The sequence below is a fragment of the Melopsittacus undulatus genome, chromosome 6, assembly GCF_012275295.1.
Source record: "Melopsittacus undulatus isolate bMelUnd1 chromosome 6, bMelUnd1.mat.Z, whole genome shotgun sequence".
NCBI lineage: Eukaryota > Metazoa > Chordata > Aves > Psittaciformes > Psittaculidae > Melopsittacus > Melopsittacus undulatus.
In genome coordinates this window covers 66,025,300-66,040,865 of record NC_047532.1, presented here as the reverse complement: position 1 = coordinate 66,040,865, position 15,566 = coordinate 66,025,300, and the positions used below count along the sequence as shown (strand labels likewise).

Below are 15,566 nucleotides of genomic sequence, written 5' to 3'. Positions count from 1 at the left end.
AGATATTATTAAGACTAAGAGAAGGTCCCATCTATAGTCTTAACTGCTTAAAATAGAAAGCTTTCAAAGGACAGAGGTCAAGCCAATAGATAAAGAAGGAAAACCTGTAATATGTTTGTGGTGTGCTCTTTCTGTTAAGAGTTGAAAGAGGCAAAGGTGTTTGTACATGTCTTGAATACTTCTGGGGTTTTTATGAGCTGTTGCCTTGCAAGAACCCTGACTACTCGATTTGTGTAAAACCTCTAAGAATATTGATGGCAGCAGCATCACTCTGCTGTTGCTTAAGAGTACAGCTCCTATTCCCATTATTTTCATCTGTGCATTAGCAAAGATGTTTGGCTGAAGTACAGAATGAACATTAACACGCTGCAGCATGGAGCCTCCTAATCTTGATGACAGTTCAGTTACTAGGGGATTCATTGCACCTAACTTAATGTGTTAATTTAATGCATGTAAATAAGCGAAGAAAATCATCAAGCCAGTATATGTACATATGCAGTTTTTAAGGGAGCTTTAAGAGTGCTTTATACCAATACATGTGTACTTTTTTGGATGAGACAAAGACAATATAGTGCTGAGGGGGGAAATGGAAAATACCATACACATACACCCTTCCACAAGCAACCCAAAAAACAGCCCATAGGTAGAAAGATCGGACAGACTTGATAGTTCAAGTATATCTAAATTGCAAACAACTTTGCAACCCCAAAGCTGAAGAAGCAGCTGTGTATGCCCCTTTCCCTGGTCTGTGCATTGTGGTCAAATAGTTTAGAGGGTTTGTCATTTAACAAAGTGTTCAGTTTACCTGTTCTGTTGGGACAGAGTTTTGTTCCTTTCTTGTCTCAAGACATGATATGGACCTCATCTGGGTTTGGAATTCCAACTACTTCATCACTTTAGTGGTGACTAAAATTCCCCCCAGAGCATGAAAAATGCTTTTTTTGGGAGCAAAAATCCTTGTTCAACCTTGAATCTTTGTTCAATCTAAAGTGGGAGGCCACTGGAACTGCCTGCTGCCTGGAGTGTTCAGTAACCCAGAGAGAAGAGGAATACTAGTATCTGTACTACAGATGAAGCTTTTGCAGTTGTTTGAGGAATCTTGCACAAAATCCACCCCTACAACTGTTACTATTTTCTAGTCTTCATCTACTCTTACGGTTGTAATGAGTCCCTTTTGGGATATAAATTTGGGTGGACAAATGTACAAGTAAAATATGTAGTAAATGACCTACAATATTGAAGCATTTTTCTCCCAACAGGCAACGGTAAACCTGTTCCAGCTGCAGCACGCTCAGGTTGTATCTCTTCCAGTTAACTGCCAGTCCCTCTGTGAAAGTGCCAAACTCTATGACCCTGGTCAGCAGTATTCAGAGTATGTGAAGAGTTTGCCAAAGGAAGGTATTCCTATTGAACCAGGTTCTTTTGAAACCCAGAGTTCCCAGGTTGATGGGTAAGTCCCAGATTACAGGTAGTATTTGCTTGGGTTAGAATTAAATGCTAAGCACGTGTGTGCAACAGTTGTTTTTGGAGGAATTAAATGAACCCTGGTGTTCTACCATGCTTTACCATTCTTTACTCCTTTGACTTGCCTTTTGGCAGATTATATATATTTTATATATTTCTATATATATATTAAAAAAATCATATATAATGCTGACATAAAACCTGATTTCAAATTCCAAAGCAGAATGTGATTTTTTGTAATAAGGCTTCCTAAGACACTGGCAATTGTGCAAGAATTGACTTATTATTGTAATATAGATACTGGTCAATATGAGAAATGTACATTTTAGTGTGGTGTGGCAGGAGGATTTGATAATCACTTTAGGAAGCCTGAGGAGGTAGTTTCCCTGTGCTGCAGCCGGTACTGTTACATACCTTCTTTCACATTTGGCAACTTCTTGGCAGAAAGCGGTGCTTGATTTTTGTCTCATGCTGTGTGACTAAAAAAAAGCTCCAAGTCCACATGTCCCTATGTTAGAGATTGCTTGTTTTCCAGCCTGTGTGAAATGGGACTTTTAATGTTAATCCATTAAAGATCCAGCTAATGTGGAAGTAATGACTACAAGACAAAAAAAAGCAACCCCTCTGTGTCAGTGGTGTGCCAAATGCTTTTACACCTTTAACTTACTGTAAAATAGTCTTGTTGGCACTAAAGCACCAGAATATTCATTCCAACCTGCATGTTTCACAGTTCTACCGGAAAGTGTCGTCATCGTCTTTCAAAAGGAAGCTCAATACAAAAAACCTAAGCTTGAGTCAGACTTCTACCAACAAAAGCCAGGAAATTCAAAGTTAAAGCTAAGATTCTTAGTTCTTGTCTGTAAATTTCCTGCCTTTTAAGACTCATTTAGGTTATACTCATAAACTCTGACTGAGGGGGATTTAACTGTGCAGCTCCCTGAGGAGAAACTGATGAGCATGAAATTTCAAACTCTGTGTGCTCTCACAGCTATTTACTGCTAAGGATTTATAGGAGTGTGGTTTTTCTCTTCCTCTCTCCCTGCTTTTTGTTTTCCTTGACGTGGCCTTGTGATTCTTCATGGACTTGAAGTGATCACAGTTATTGCTTAGGCCTTCATTGGTTTATGGGACAGTAGCTTGGACAAATGCAAACTTGAATGTTTTAAAGTCTTTATTTTGTTTGGCTTGTTAGGGTGGAACTGGTTAAAGAACAGCTTTCTAACTGCTATATTTGGCTAGCAGACTCTTGTCCACAGGGTGCTTCAGCATTTTACATTACTTACTGTTAACACTTCTCTATCCCTATCTCTACAGCAGATTTTATAAGCTGTCTGCCAGCTTCAACACATTTTCCATACTTCTTTATAAAGTACAGCTTTTTTAACCCCAGTATTTTTATAGGCAAATGGTCCTTGTTGCTGCCCAGAGAAGCTTCTGGGGGAAATAGGAGCAGAATGCAATTGCCTCTGTATTATCCTGATCTTTAGATGGACAGATTTGCTTGGTTTTGTCTTTTTCAAGTACAGTTTGTGGATTTTTTTTGAGTTACATCCATGTATGTTCACAAACAGGAATTAAATGAAGCCTTTTTAGTGCCCATGGGTTAAAAAAAAATACATTGCTTTTCATTTAATTCTATCTTACTCTTCAAAATTATTCTTTTTGTTTCTGAAGGGTTTTTAATAAGCAATCAAGCAACAGTGTCCATACGTCCCATGGTAACTTATCTCAGTGTTCAGGAGACTTTCCTGCTCAGACATTAGATGATGTGGGAAGCCCAATTTACCATCCTTCACAAAAGATTGGAGAGAAGAGATCTTCCAGCAGCACAGATATGCAAGGTAGTTCTATATTTCATCTGGAGTTCAGTCTCTAAACAGAAAATACTAGTCTTGTGAATTTGGTATCTCACTGTCAGAAGTGAAGCACTGAAGAAGGGGTAAAAAAGGTATTTTAAAGTTCAAAGCCTATAAAGCGGTCCTGTGCTTGAGTGTAAGGACAAATGGAATACTGCCTGTATGTCTAGGTTCTTTGACAAGAAAGGTGAGATGCAATTCAAACAGCAAGTACTGTCAAGCTCAATGTACTAAATCACTTTGATTAACTTTAGCAATTCAGAATCCATAGGGAGTTGTTTGAAGTACTGTGTTGATTTCAGGTCTTGTTCAGAAGCACAAGTGTCAAATTTCTGAATTCATTTTCTTACATCCTGAGGCTTTAGAGTAATATATCCTGTGGTTTGTTTTTTGTCACTCTATTGGACGTTCATGTAACTTTTGCAGCATTTTCCTATTTTCAATATAATCAGTCTTTAAATAAAAAATTATGTAATTTTGTCCTTGACACTTGGAATTTGTGCATTTTCTTTTAAAAAGCAATACGAGGGCCACCACCATTCAGATCGTGGTCGGTTGGCAACCAGAGTGGAGGAATGTGCAGTGACTCTGAAAGTGCAGGGGGAAGCAGCGAGTCACGATCCATGGATTCTCCATCTGCTAGCCCAGGTACAGCTACACTCACTGCTGCCCCCATTTAAAGTCTTTTCTTTGGGCTGTTTGACATTAATGAAGAGTACTGGTTTAGCAAGTGTTGGATAGAGCCTGTAATGAAAGTTGGGTGGAACTGATAGTTACAGCTTCCTGAATATGTTTTCCATCTGCTAGGGGATTTTAAAAGACGACTTCCCCGAACACCTTCCACTGGTACTATGTCATCTGCAGATGATCTTGATGAACGAGAGCCACCATCTCCTTCAGACTGTGGTAATGTTGCTTCCATACCTGAAGTCCCTAGAAGATGCTTTCAGTTGTAGAGTGTAGCTTTTCTTTTTAATGTACTTGAGAGAAAAGAACATTAACAAGGCTGTGATTGCTAACTTTTCAATACAGTGTGCAATCAGTTGAGGTTGAGAGCTGAAGATTAATGTTCTAGTCATCTTAATGAAGTGGTGCAGAATTGTCTGTGTACATTTAGATTGACCATATGAGCAGCCTTAGTACATTTCTAGTGTCATTACCCTGCTGAGGTAAATATAAATGATCCACTCACCATTCCCTCCAGACATTTGTATTTAAAATCAGCCACGTGATATTGAGTTAAGTAAGATCACTTCTAAACAGATACAGAGATTTGGTAAGGGGCAAACTGGAAAAAAGTAGATCCAAATGTTTAGGATTGTAACTGGGATTTTACCCTTTTCCACTTAGATAAGCAAGTTTGGTAATGTCTGTCCCAGATTTGACCAGACCATTTAGAATTTTCACATTAATTTTGCCAGTACAAAGACAATGTTGCCACAGGTACTGAAACCTGAATAACTGGATTATCAACAATAGTTCCATGGGATGTCTGTAATACTTATAAATAGCTCTGCAATGTTTGTGGCACTTCCTCAGTAAAGCCTTCAGGAAATTCTTTGGTTAGACTTTTATTTCCTAAATGTATACTTTGCCTTCTAAGAATCAGCCTGTGGTTAACAGTGCTAATTTAGATCCAGATTTAAGGCTTGGCAATGTGCTAATGAATGTAAACTTCCACTTGTAATGATATTGTTTAATCAATACTTGAGTTTTTCAGAAGCTTTCTGGGCAATTAACTGTATGTGTTTTTATCTGTAAAACAAAGGATTTTGGTTCACAGAGTTGCCTTTTAGGTAAACTGCTTGAAAAAAGAAATGAATCACAAAAAGCATCAGTTGCTGGTTTTGATGTTCTCTATTTTGATGTTCTCTAGATTTCTGTTTTGGAATTCTCTAGAAAATATTTTGATGTTAAGTACTCCAGAAAGACTGCGGGCCAGCGCTGATGCCATTTTTCACCCTCTAGTCCAGGGCTTTGAAATACACAGAATCAAACTTTCATTAATAGTTGCCTGAACAGCAGAGCAGTTGGAATTAAATGTCCTAATATTTTAGTTGCCATTAACACAGGAGAAGGTTGAAATACTTAACAATAAGAACTTCCTGTTTGATTCCACTTTAATGTTAGATGATCTGATAGTTAATGTGTCTGTGATGTTTTTCTCCTTGTGATTGAAATGTTTCTGATAACTTTGATAGCTACTGTTACTAAGAATTCTGTCTAAAAATCAGAATTAAATGTTATCTCAGTAGCAGATATTAGAATGACTGTAACAGAGAAATTCTCTACAGGTTTAAATGATATGACATCTGAAACTGCAAATTCCCCAGGACCTTTTAGAAATGCCAATATGTCCAAAGCAGCACAAACACACAAACTCCGGAAGCTGAGAGCTCCATCTAAATGCAGAGAATGTGACAGCTTAGTGGTATTTCATGGAGCTGAATGTGAGGAGGTAAGTTGAAAAGCTTGGGTTTTATATAAAGTCAGGAGGTTTGGAAACTTGCATTAGTTTTCCATATAAAATAAGTACAGTAACTGTGACTCATAGAATCATCGTGAACTCAAAGCAAAAGCACCACAGACTAATAAATCATTGCTCACATATGGGGTGACAAACAGCAGAGATACTTCTTATAGTGTTAGATTGTATCAAACCATGTGCTTTTTTTTCCTCCCCTGTAGTGTTCACTTGCATGCCATAAAAAGTGTTTAGAGACTTTAGCTATTCAATGTGGGCACAAAAAACTTCATGGAAGGCTTCACTTGTTTGGTGTGGAATTTGCCCAAGCTGCTAAAAACGTTCCTGATGGCATTCCTTTCATCATCAAAAAGTGTACCTCAGAAATTGAAAGCAGAGCACTGAATGTCAAGGTATGCTCAGCTTTGGTTATGGAATTTCAGTACAGTCTTTAAAATGGAAATCTCTTAAGATGTTAATGCTGTATTGTTTGTATTATCAGTAATTTACACTGACCTTTCAAATTAAAACGCAGTTGTGCTGGTCTCTTAATTTCAGGGCATTTATCGTGTGAATGGAGCCAAATCAAGAGTTGAAAAGCTTTGTCAAGCTTTTGAAAATGGCAAGGATTTGGTCGAACTTTCAGAACTCTACGCGCATGATATCAGCAATGTGCTCAAGCTGTATCTTCGCCAGGTATGCACCTGAGAAGTCAGATGGGAATCCAAAGTAGTGTAGCACATCAGTGGGGGAGGGGGGGAATAGCCTTTCTAGTAGTCCTGTGGCAGAAGTTTGAGTGCTTTGTATGTTTACAGTAAGCTGCTTTAATTTCACGTGGAGCCTGTGACAGAGGCAAGGACAGCTGCTTGTATTACAATTCTATATGGGCATAATGTCTCTTGAAGTGCTGGAACTATATGCAGAACAAGCATTTGGTTATCCATTGTAGTGAAGCTTTGATTTCTTAAGTGTTCCTGGTTACAGAATTTGCCTGTCTGACATGAAGCTTAAAACATTCCCATATTCCCATTATGCAGATGATGCTAATATATTCCTCTTCATATATACTACCAGATTTCATTAAGCCGTCCTAATGATCATGATTCTGTGTTCATTAGGGAGGGATTATCCATCTTTTTCTTTCAAAATGGAGCTTCAGAGCTTTGTGATGGAGTTTTCTAGAACAGTTTCAATATGTATCTGAAAGCATGAAGCTGTGATATTGCCCAGTGAAATTCCTGAGTCTTTGTGAAAACTTGTTAACCCTGAAAGGACTAATCCCTAGCTGCAAGGTCCTGTCCTCTTCTTTACGCTGCCTGGCAGAGATGAGCATCCCAATCCTATGATCATCTCCATTAAGTGCTTTTAAAAATTTGCAAAAGATGCACTCTGCCTACTTAAGTCAAAAGGTTGCATATTAGATACATCAGACTGGGCTACCAGTCTGAGGCACTGGGCTGCATTCTAAATAGGGTTCATAACTTATGATTATTAGCATTCATTTTCATACTGAGAGAATACTTAAAGCACAATTTAAAATGAATGTTACATGTCCTGAAATCCAATTTTAAATAATGGATTATGGACCAAATTTGATACCACATGTAATACATTATCAAAGACTGAAAAAAGTAAATAACTGTAAATATTGTGGTATTTGTGCATATGCAGTGTAACACCCTCCCTCACAGCAATCGCTTCCCTGAAGTCTCTACCTGTACTGATAAATGCTCAATCTTCAAGTCATTGCAGAGAAGGGCTAGCAAAAGACATCTGAAGAAGATGTAGGGAGGAGTGGTTTTGTTGACTGGGACTGGATTTGACAAACTGGTTTGAGCTAATGGAGGTTTAAACAATGTCATCATCTAAGAAAAGGTGCTAGACTAGACAAAGGTGAAGGGAAAAAGGAAGGAAACAAAGAAGTTACAGTTCAGACATGAGTATGCTTCTGAAATGTTTGTTCTTCAGCTTCCAGAACCCTTGATTTTGTTTCGGCTTTACAATGAGTTCATTGGACTTGCAAAAGAAAGCCAGAACATAAATGAGGAACTGGATGCTAAACAAGCTAGCCCCAGATCAAAGAAAAGACAGTCCATCTGTATTGAATTGAATAGGATCATCATTAAAATTAAAGATCTTCTGAAACAACTGCCTGTACCAAACTATAACACTCTTCAGTACCTTATTGGACACCTTCACAGGTGAGAGAAGACTTTAAATGAAAACTGATATTGAAAAATAAACTGTTCTGTGCTGTGTACTAGGAAACTCTTGTACTCTTTTGATGGCTGTAGAGTAAGTAGTTGTGTACTCCTTAGAAGATGTCCTGTTGCTGTTTCTTTTTCCAATGTAATGAACGCTCAGATGAAAGAAGAATATAAAATTGAAAGAAAGGAGGGAAAGAGCTGAGCTCCATTATTCTTGATTCTCTGCTAGCACTGGAGTCAACAACTAGTACCTAGTGGCAGCTGCAGGGACCTAGGTGTGATTTCAATCAGGATATGACCCAGGTGGAACAGTGATTTGGTGGCTTTTAACAGCAAATTGGAACTTGTATCATGTCTGTTAAACCAGCATTCTGTAGTTACATTTCAATTCTTTGTCCTCTGGATGCTGGGCTATATGATGATGTGTGATGAGAATGTACCAAGCTGATGACTGCCAATAAAAATAGGTAATATTAGGCTACAGCTATATTATTGCTTGGGACAAAAGAGACATTCTTTTCCCCAACGACAACAATGCCAAATAGCCACAAGTAACATTAACCAAATGGGCCATAAAAAACACCCATTTAGCACCAATGGAAACTGTTTAATCTAAGCTGCTGTTAAATGTAGTCTGCAATGATTCTACCTGCCTACCCAATCCACCTTCAGTATTTGTCTTTCAGCCTCTTATGTCTAAAGATAATAGTTTAATACCCAAAATATTTCTGTAGTAGTAAAACTCTCTTGGGGTTTTGGTGGGGTTATTTTCCCTCTTTGTGCAGGGTTACGGAACAGTGTGATGAAAACAAAATGTCAGCCAGCAACCTTGGCATAATATTTGGCCCAACTCTGATCAGACCACGTCAAACGGATGCCACAGTTTCTTTGTCATCACTTGTGGATTACCCTTATCAAGCCCGGGTAGTGGAGCTGCTCATAACATACTATGAAAAGATATTTGATGTTTCATTGAAACCACTTCTGAACATATCTCAGCCTGAAGAAACTGCCCTTATGGAAAGAGTTGCTTTATCAGCAGAAGAGAGGGAGCTACAGCAGCAGAGGAAATCGTTTGTTGCTGTAAAGGAAGTGAGTGATGGTTCTTGTGCTGCTACTATGTCACTTGAGCCATCTTCTATGATAAATGCTGCAGCATTTCAGAGCCTGTTTCTATTAAATCTATGTGTTTTGGGTTTTTTTTTGTTGTTGTTGTTGTTAAGGAGTGCCTTTCCTCCTCATTTACTTCTGCACTGACTTTTGTTAACAGGGTATTCTGATCACTCCAAGTGAAAGCAGAGCTTCAGAAACAGCTGCATTGTTTTGGGAATTAAACAATAGCAAGAATATAAAAGAACAAGTGGATACATCTGTAACTGGTTAGTGTGCTTTTATTTAATCTTGTGGTGGGTGAATAGGCAGCCGTGGATACAGTAGATGATAGTACATGCAGCTCCTCAATTTAGACAGAAGCAAGTGATAAAATATGCTTTATCACTGCTTGATATACTGTTTACCCTCTGTAAGAGCAACAGACTTAAATCTTTCTAAAGGCTTTTAAGAAACCTGTGTGTATAGAATCAGAGCTTTTAAAGTATTTGGCAAGAATTTTAGTTTCTCCCTTTAAGAAAATATAAAGGAAATCATGCAGTGATTGTGGATTTCTGAAATCCACCAAGATGCTGCAAACCAATATCCAGCTATCAACGTGTTTTGACTGTTGTTTTCCCTCAGAATATGTATCATTGCCACTCACAAGAACTAAACTAGAAGGCTCTGGGAATAATAATTTTCTGACAGAATCATCAGCTGCCAGCATTTTGGATGTTAACATTTCTGCTCAAAAAAAGCCAGATTTGCTAACCTATCAGTCTTCTATAAGATATTTTCCTGTTTATTTCCATCAGTGACTTGTTTTAATGTAGGTATTATTTCATCCACTTTATTGTGGAGTAACTATACATGATCCCTTTTAATTATACTGACTTTCAGCTGATGCTACCAGTTCAGTTATGAATAGTGTGACTTTCTGAAGCATTAAACCTGAAAATGCTCAGTGATGGGAAAGCACCAGTCAAAAAAAGTGTAGTGTCTTTTTGCCTGTTCTCCTTTGTCTTCCTTGTACATCTGTACAGTATGTTTTACTGCTGCTGAAATGCTGACATTTGGTTAGAGTAAGATACTCCTAGTATATATATGAGGTATATCTAAAAACTAGCTGTTGAGGGATCATTAATAAAGTTCATATTCTGTTGGCAAGAGTCTTGCTGACTTTTCTTTGTGATGCAAAGATCCAGTCACATCTATTTGTGTGTTTCTAGGTGATGCTGTGAGTCCAGCTTCAGAGAGAGACAGCGATTCCTTTGTTTCTCTAGGTGAGGACATCTCTAAAGCTAATTTATTTCCTGAAAAACGTACCCGTCAGATTACCAAAGTTCCATTGCGGGTTCCAAGGACAAAGCCAACTACTCGGCCTCTGAGCCTACCTGTAGATCGAATACTTCCTCCTTGTGTTTTGAATGAGAGAAATTCACAAAATGCAGGAGCAGTAAGTCCAGAGAAGCTTGGCAGGAGCCCTACTATTGAAGAAGTTTCAGAGGTGAAGGCAGTCCCTGCTGCTAGTACCTGCTGCAGGCTTCCTTGTTACGACACTCAGATGCTGCGCAAAACTTGGGACAAGCAATATAAGCAGTATGATATCACAGCAAGGACAGCAATGATTGTGACTAATGTGCCCCAGGAGAACCGAGCACTTGAGAGAGGAACTGCAGGTGCTTTGTCTTCATCATGCAGCCCTGGTAACAATTCAGCTAATGCCATTCTTAGTAAGCCATATTCTGTTTCAGCTGGGTCAGGAAAGACAGCAACAGAAGGAAATAGTGCTGATGCCAATCCTCTTACTACCTTCAGGGCACCAAGAACATTGCAGCCACCCCCAGGCACATTTTATAAACCACCCTCTAACAAATCAAAACAAAATGGAGAGGGTTCTTTTGCTACAGCTTGTGCACCAGCCAGTGCTAGCTCTGTGCTTCACCAAGATAATACTGTGAAACTGGCTAGGAGCTCTGCACTTCCATCAGGTGATCCTGAACAAAACACAAATGAACAAGGAACTAACTCAGAAGATACTCACCCCACAGATCTGAAGCCTATTTACCAGAGACTAAGACCAAAAAGGATCCAAGAACTGGAACACAGGGAGGCTCATTTTGTATAAGGTGCAAATTCTTCTTGGACTGGATGCAATTTGGTGTTGTCAGTGGAGGCTTCCCTATGCCCCTTTATCCTTTATCTTCCCTTGAAAATCCCACTTCTGTGCCATATTGGAGTTATTTTTATATATGCAGCATTTTTAAAAGGGGGGGGGGGGGTTGGGGAATTGTGAAGGAGTTAAGTCAAACTTTGTAATTCAGTAGCTTTTCATAAAGTTTAATGCATTCCCAGTCTTAAATACAGAGAATGGGCTCACTGAATAAGGCATTGAGCTTCATTTCATTTTTTTATGAGCCATTTTTCATAATAGATGTTATAATAAAAATGGAAGGTTTAATATTCATTGTCTGAACATAAACCAAAGCTTGTGCTTTGCTCTGTAAAAACATTTGTTGAGTTTTCTAACCTGTGCAATTAAAGCTTTGTGCCTGAACACTTACGTACTGGCCAGCATTGCCCATAATGTATCATATGTGTATATTTTAAGCAGATATGGTTATCTGTTGCCAGTTTTCTATGTTGTCACTTTAATATTTGGGGGTTTTTTTGTACAGAAGGATGCACTTACTGAGCTTTACTATTCAGAAGCAGCAATCAGTCCACATTTTTGTATAGCTTAGCAAGTGGGGCAGATATGCACAGCCTGTTCTGTTAGGATGCCCTTCTGGAGAAACTATCAGTTGCAGTGGTGGCATTTCTTTCCCAGGTGAATGAAAAGGCAATAATACGCTTGCTATAGATCAGTTTCACTACTTACTATGCAGTGTAACTGAAATGAAGAGCATTGTTTCAAAGCTTCAGTGAAAGAGCTGGAAATAACCAAAAATCTGCATTATTAGGTGCATCTAATGGTTTTCACTTTGTATTAAATGGGTTTTATGTGTACACTGTTATATTTCCTTTAAAATATATTAACTTGTTAACATTTCAGTGACTCTATGGTTTCTATATCTGGATTTCTTCTAATTTATTAAAATGCAGACTTGTGGTCTTTGCAATAGTACAGTACTCTGCTGCATCTATCTTCCAGGGATGGGTGTGGCATGCTTTTCTTAATGAGATTACAATTAGCTTAACCCTCACTTACATGCTATAGAGTACAGATATTTTAACATGGTACTTTCTACTGATACAGGAACCAAGAGGACAGCAAAAGAAAAGCATCAGTTTTCTGGTTTTACAACAAAAATATACTGAATGTTGCTACTCTATTCCCTTTGCCCTTCTTCCCAAAATACCTCAAATAAAATCCCACACTGCATTCAGTAGATGTAATCTGAATTCAGTTTCCAGAACAAAAGATGATATACTCAAAGCTGAATTTCAGGTTCCTTGTCACACTTCCATAAAAACATGACTTGCACTCTTTGCAAAGGCCATGCTAGGAGCTCTTTCTTTGCCTTGTACTACAGAAAAGCTGAAGATGCTAGATGTTGCTGTCTGCTCAGATTGGTATTGCAAGTTGCATGATAAGAGGAAGGATAAAGGTTTCTTGATGTAGATAGGAGTTTGTTCCACTCTGAGAATGGGGAGAAGAGGGAACACCACACAACTAGTTAAAAAGCTGAAGTAGCGTTGCTGAAACATTACAGGCATTGTAGCAGAACCTCATAGCATAGCTATGAAAGGATGGTGCTGGTCAGTATAGATTAGGACCACAAGCCACAGGATGACAAATTAATTTGTGCACTACCATTAACTATGTTCTCTCACTTGATTTTTAAGTGTTTTAGTCTATGTCTAATACTGAACATAGAATCCCAGACCTTAAAGCTCATCCAGTTCCAGCCCCCTGCTATGGGCAGGGATGCCTCACACTACAGCAGCTCGCTCCAAGCCCCTGTAACCAACCTAGCCTTGAACACTGCCAGGGATGGGGCAGCCACAGCTTCTCTGGGCACCCTGTGCCAGCGCCTCAGCACCCTCACAGGGAAGAGCTTCTGCCTAAGAGCTCATCTTAGTCTTCCCTCTGGCAGATTAAAGCCATTCCCCTTGTGCTGTCACTACATGCCTTTCTCCAATGTTCCCTGTAGGCTAGGCACAAGCCATCCCTTTGTTTTTCTCTGCCTTTTTATTCTTTGGACTTGGTATTTTACTCATTACTCTCCTTTCTAGTGGACTCTTGATGCTTTAAGTCTGTGTCAGAATCACACTTTCAGTGAGCTTCATTCTTTTCTGCCCTGTCATGGGTGAATATGATAATGTCTCATGAAACTTAAACCAGTTTCTCTAGTTGGATGAGGGTATCCAGTACTCCCCAAGGCAGGGTGCTAGGACAGAGAATTATAAACAGGAACAATGTTCCTTAACCAAGTCATAATACCCATTACTACTTGTTACCACATTGCTTCCGTGTTGTGCTAGCATGAAAGGTTTTGGGTGGTTCAAATGTGCTTGGGATCTTTGTTCAGTGTTTCCCAGAGCCAGGCTACTCTCAGCAGGGGGAGCCTCTTAAAAACACAACATCATCACTTTCTAAAGGTCAGTTATACCTGTCCCTACTTTATCATGTTTTGACTCCGTATGCAATACTAGTGGAGTGCTTCTTTTGACATTTGCAGCGTATTGAGGAGTTGTGACTCCGCTTGCCCAGCGGCAGGCGCTGTGGCAGGGGCTTCCCGCCAGAGCGGAGCAGTGTCGCCTGAGGGCTGTGGGGCTGAGGCTTAATCCTACAGTCAACCAGGTTGGAAAAGACCTTGAAGATAATCAAGGCCGGTGTGTGACTTTCTAACGGGCAAACGTTCGTTAGCGTTTTGCACCTTGGTGCCGAGGCGGCGTTTCGTTCAGGCCGGAACGTGTGAGGAAGTGCCTCAGCACGCCTCGAGCCGTGAGGGGCAGCGGCGGGACGTGACAGGCTGCAGCCGCGGAGCCTGTTCCCTGTGGAAAAGGCTGGTTTTCTTTTTGACTGGAAATGCGCCTGATGGCCTCTATTGTTTGTTTCGGTTCTGATGCAGATTTCCCTAGGGCTTATTCTTGGAATTGCTTCCACGATTGCAGTGAGCCCATCTGCCTGCCCTAGGTGACCGGTGCTGGAAGTGGTGGCACCCTGCCAGGCTTTCCCTCAGGGGAGCAAAACCTTTCTGTGTCAGATTTGCTTGGTAATGGCGTTTTCCGAAGTCGTAACCCACTGCCTCATCCCTCTTAAAGCTTTGGCAGTGTACAGACTTTCATAAATTGCTGACCTAATTAGTCATGGCAGCTGTTTGTTTAGCAGGCCCCTGATGCTACCAGCACCGCCCTTCTGAGGCTATCTTTTCAAATACAAGGTTTGTTTGGATCTGAGGAAATACCTTCAGAAGTATCAGTCTTTCTAGTACAGACTTTGTTGTCTTTGTGCTGGTCATTTAGATGTCTGGGAGGATTTTTACTCAGAAGTGCTTAAACTTGCAGATCGAGCTGTTCTGTATCAAGCAGGGGATTAAAACAATCTCCTTACAACTGAGCGGTGTTACTTTACAAGCACTAACTGCATCTAAGATATGTGTTTCTTTGCGGCCAAGCTGAACATTCCTTCAGAAACCTTTTGCATAGCATAGCAGTGCTCGCACATGAGGTAAGCTTTTACAGTAAGTTTTCCATGTTTTTATTGCTTCTGTTTAAGGAGTCCTAGTTTTGCTTCCAAATCCATGAATTCTTTAACTTCTGTAGCGCAGCAGTGGCCCAAATTAATCTGAAAGGTGACATGAAATGTTCTCGAAGGGCAGCTAGTGTGTGTGTGCTAACATTGGTAACTTAATTCAGACCATGTTTGTGCTTTTTAAGTGACTCCTCTACATGCTGCTGTAGCTCACAGTACAGTGAAATCTTTTGATCACTCAAAGTTGATTCTGGATGAGACCAAACTGGAGCCTGTGCTTCAGCAGTGTACCTGATGTGCTGCAACTGCTAATGCATGTTCAGCCCCCAGGGCCAGATTGGAGCTCATCTGGAATAACATGCAGCATGTGGGACTGGGACCTCAGCACTCATTGTTTCCTTATAAATCTGGGCTTACTGGGCCATCCCATTTGTCGATGTACACATAGAGTGAGCATGCTGGGAAAATGGGACAAATCATTTCAACCTTGTTTTGGTAAAGTTGGGGGAGAATGGTGTTAACAAACAGTGCTGTTTTATATAAATAAGTCAATGTGGAAATAAATCTCACAGAAAGATGCTTTGGAGACAAGCCTTTCTGAATACAAAGTTCTATCTTCATGCACATTTATCTCTGTAGGGAGAAGGGAGTTCTGTTTCTAATTCAGAGATTCATGAGATCCTTGAAAACTGTGTTCACTCATGAGAATAAAAAGTCATCCTACATCTTCCAAAACGTGAAACATTTGAGGAAAATCCTCTCAGCTCTTATGCTTCCAGATG

At 39.8% G+C, this 15,566-nt stretch overlaps 1 protein-coding gene across 3 annotated transcripts in view; it reads left to right on the top strand.

The window, feature by feature from the left end:
- ARHGAP29 (Rho GTPase activating protein 29) overlaps positions 1 to 12,137 on the top strand; it is a 50,640-nt gene extending 38,503 nt beyond the window's left edge. For 2 of the 3 annotated variants that reach the window (XM_005146536.4, XM_031046716.2), the window contains exons 13-23: positions 1,260 to 1,450; positions 3,139 to 3,305; positions 3,840 to 3,968; positions 4,128 to 4,226; positions 5,615 to 5,778; positions 6,009 to 6,197; positions 6,343 to 6,480; positions 7,753 to 7,985; positions 8,777 to 9,083; positions 9,262 to 9,370; positions 10,313 to 12,137. In XM_005146536.4, the coding sequence (XP_005146593.2) occupies positions 1,260 to 1,450; positions 3,139 to 3,305; positions 3,840 to 3,968; positions 4,128 to 4,226; positions 5,615 to 5,778; positions 6,009 to 6,197; positions 6,343 to 6,480; positions 7,753 to 7,985; positions 8,777 to 9,083; positions 9,262 to 9,370; positions 10,313 to 11,211 (2,625 nt within the window). In that variant the 3' untranslated portion in view covers positions 11,212 to 12,137. The remainder of the gene's footprint in view (positions 1 to 1,259; positions 1,451 to 3,138; positions 3,306 to 3,839; positions 3,969 to 4,127; positions 4,227 to 5,614; positions 5,779 to 6,008; positions 6,198 to 6,342; positions 6,481 to 7,752; positions 7,986 to 8,776; positions 9,084 to 9,261; positions 9,371 to 10,312) is intronic. The other variant, XM_031046717.2, reaches the window with a different exon arrangement.
- The last annotated feature ends 3,429 nt before the right edge of the window (positions 12,138 to 15,566 follow it).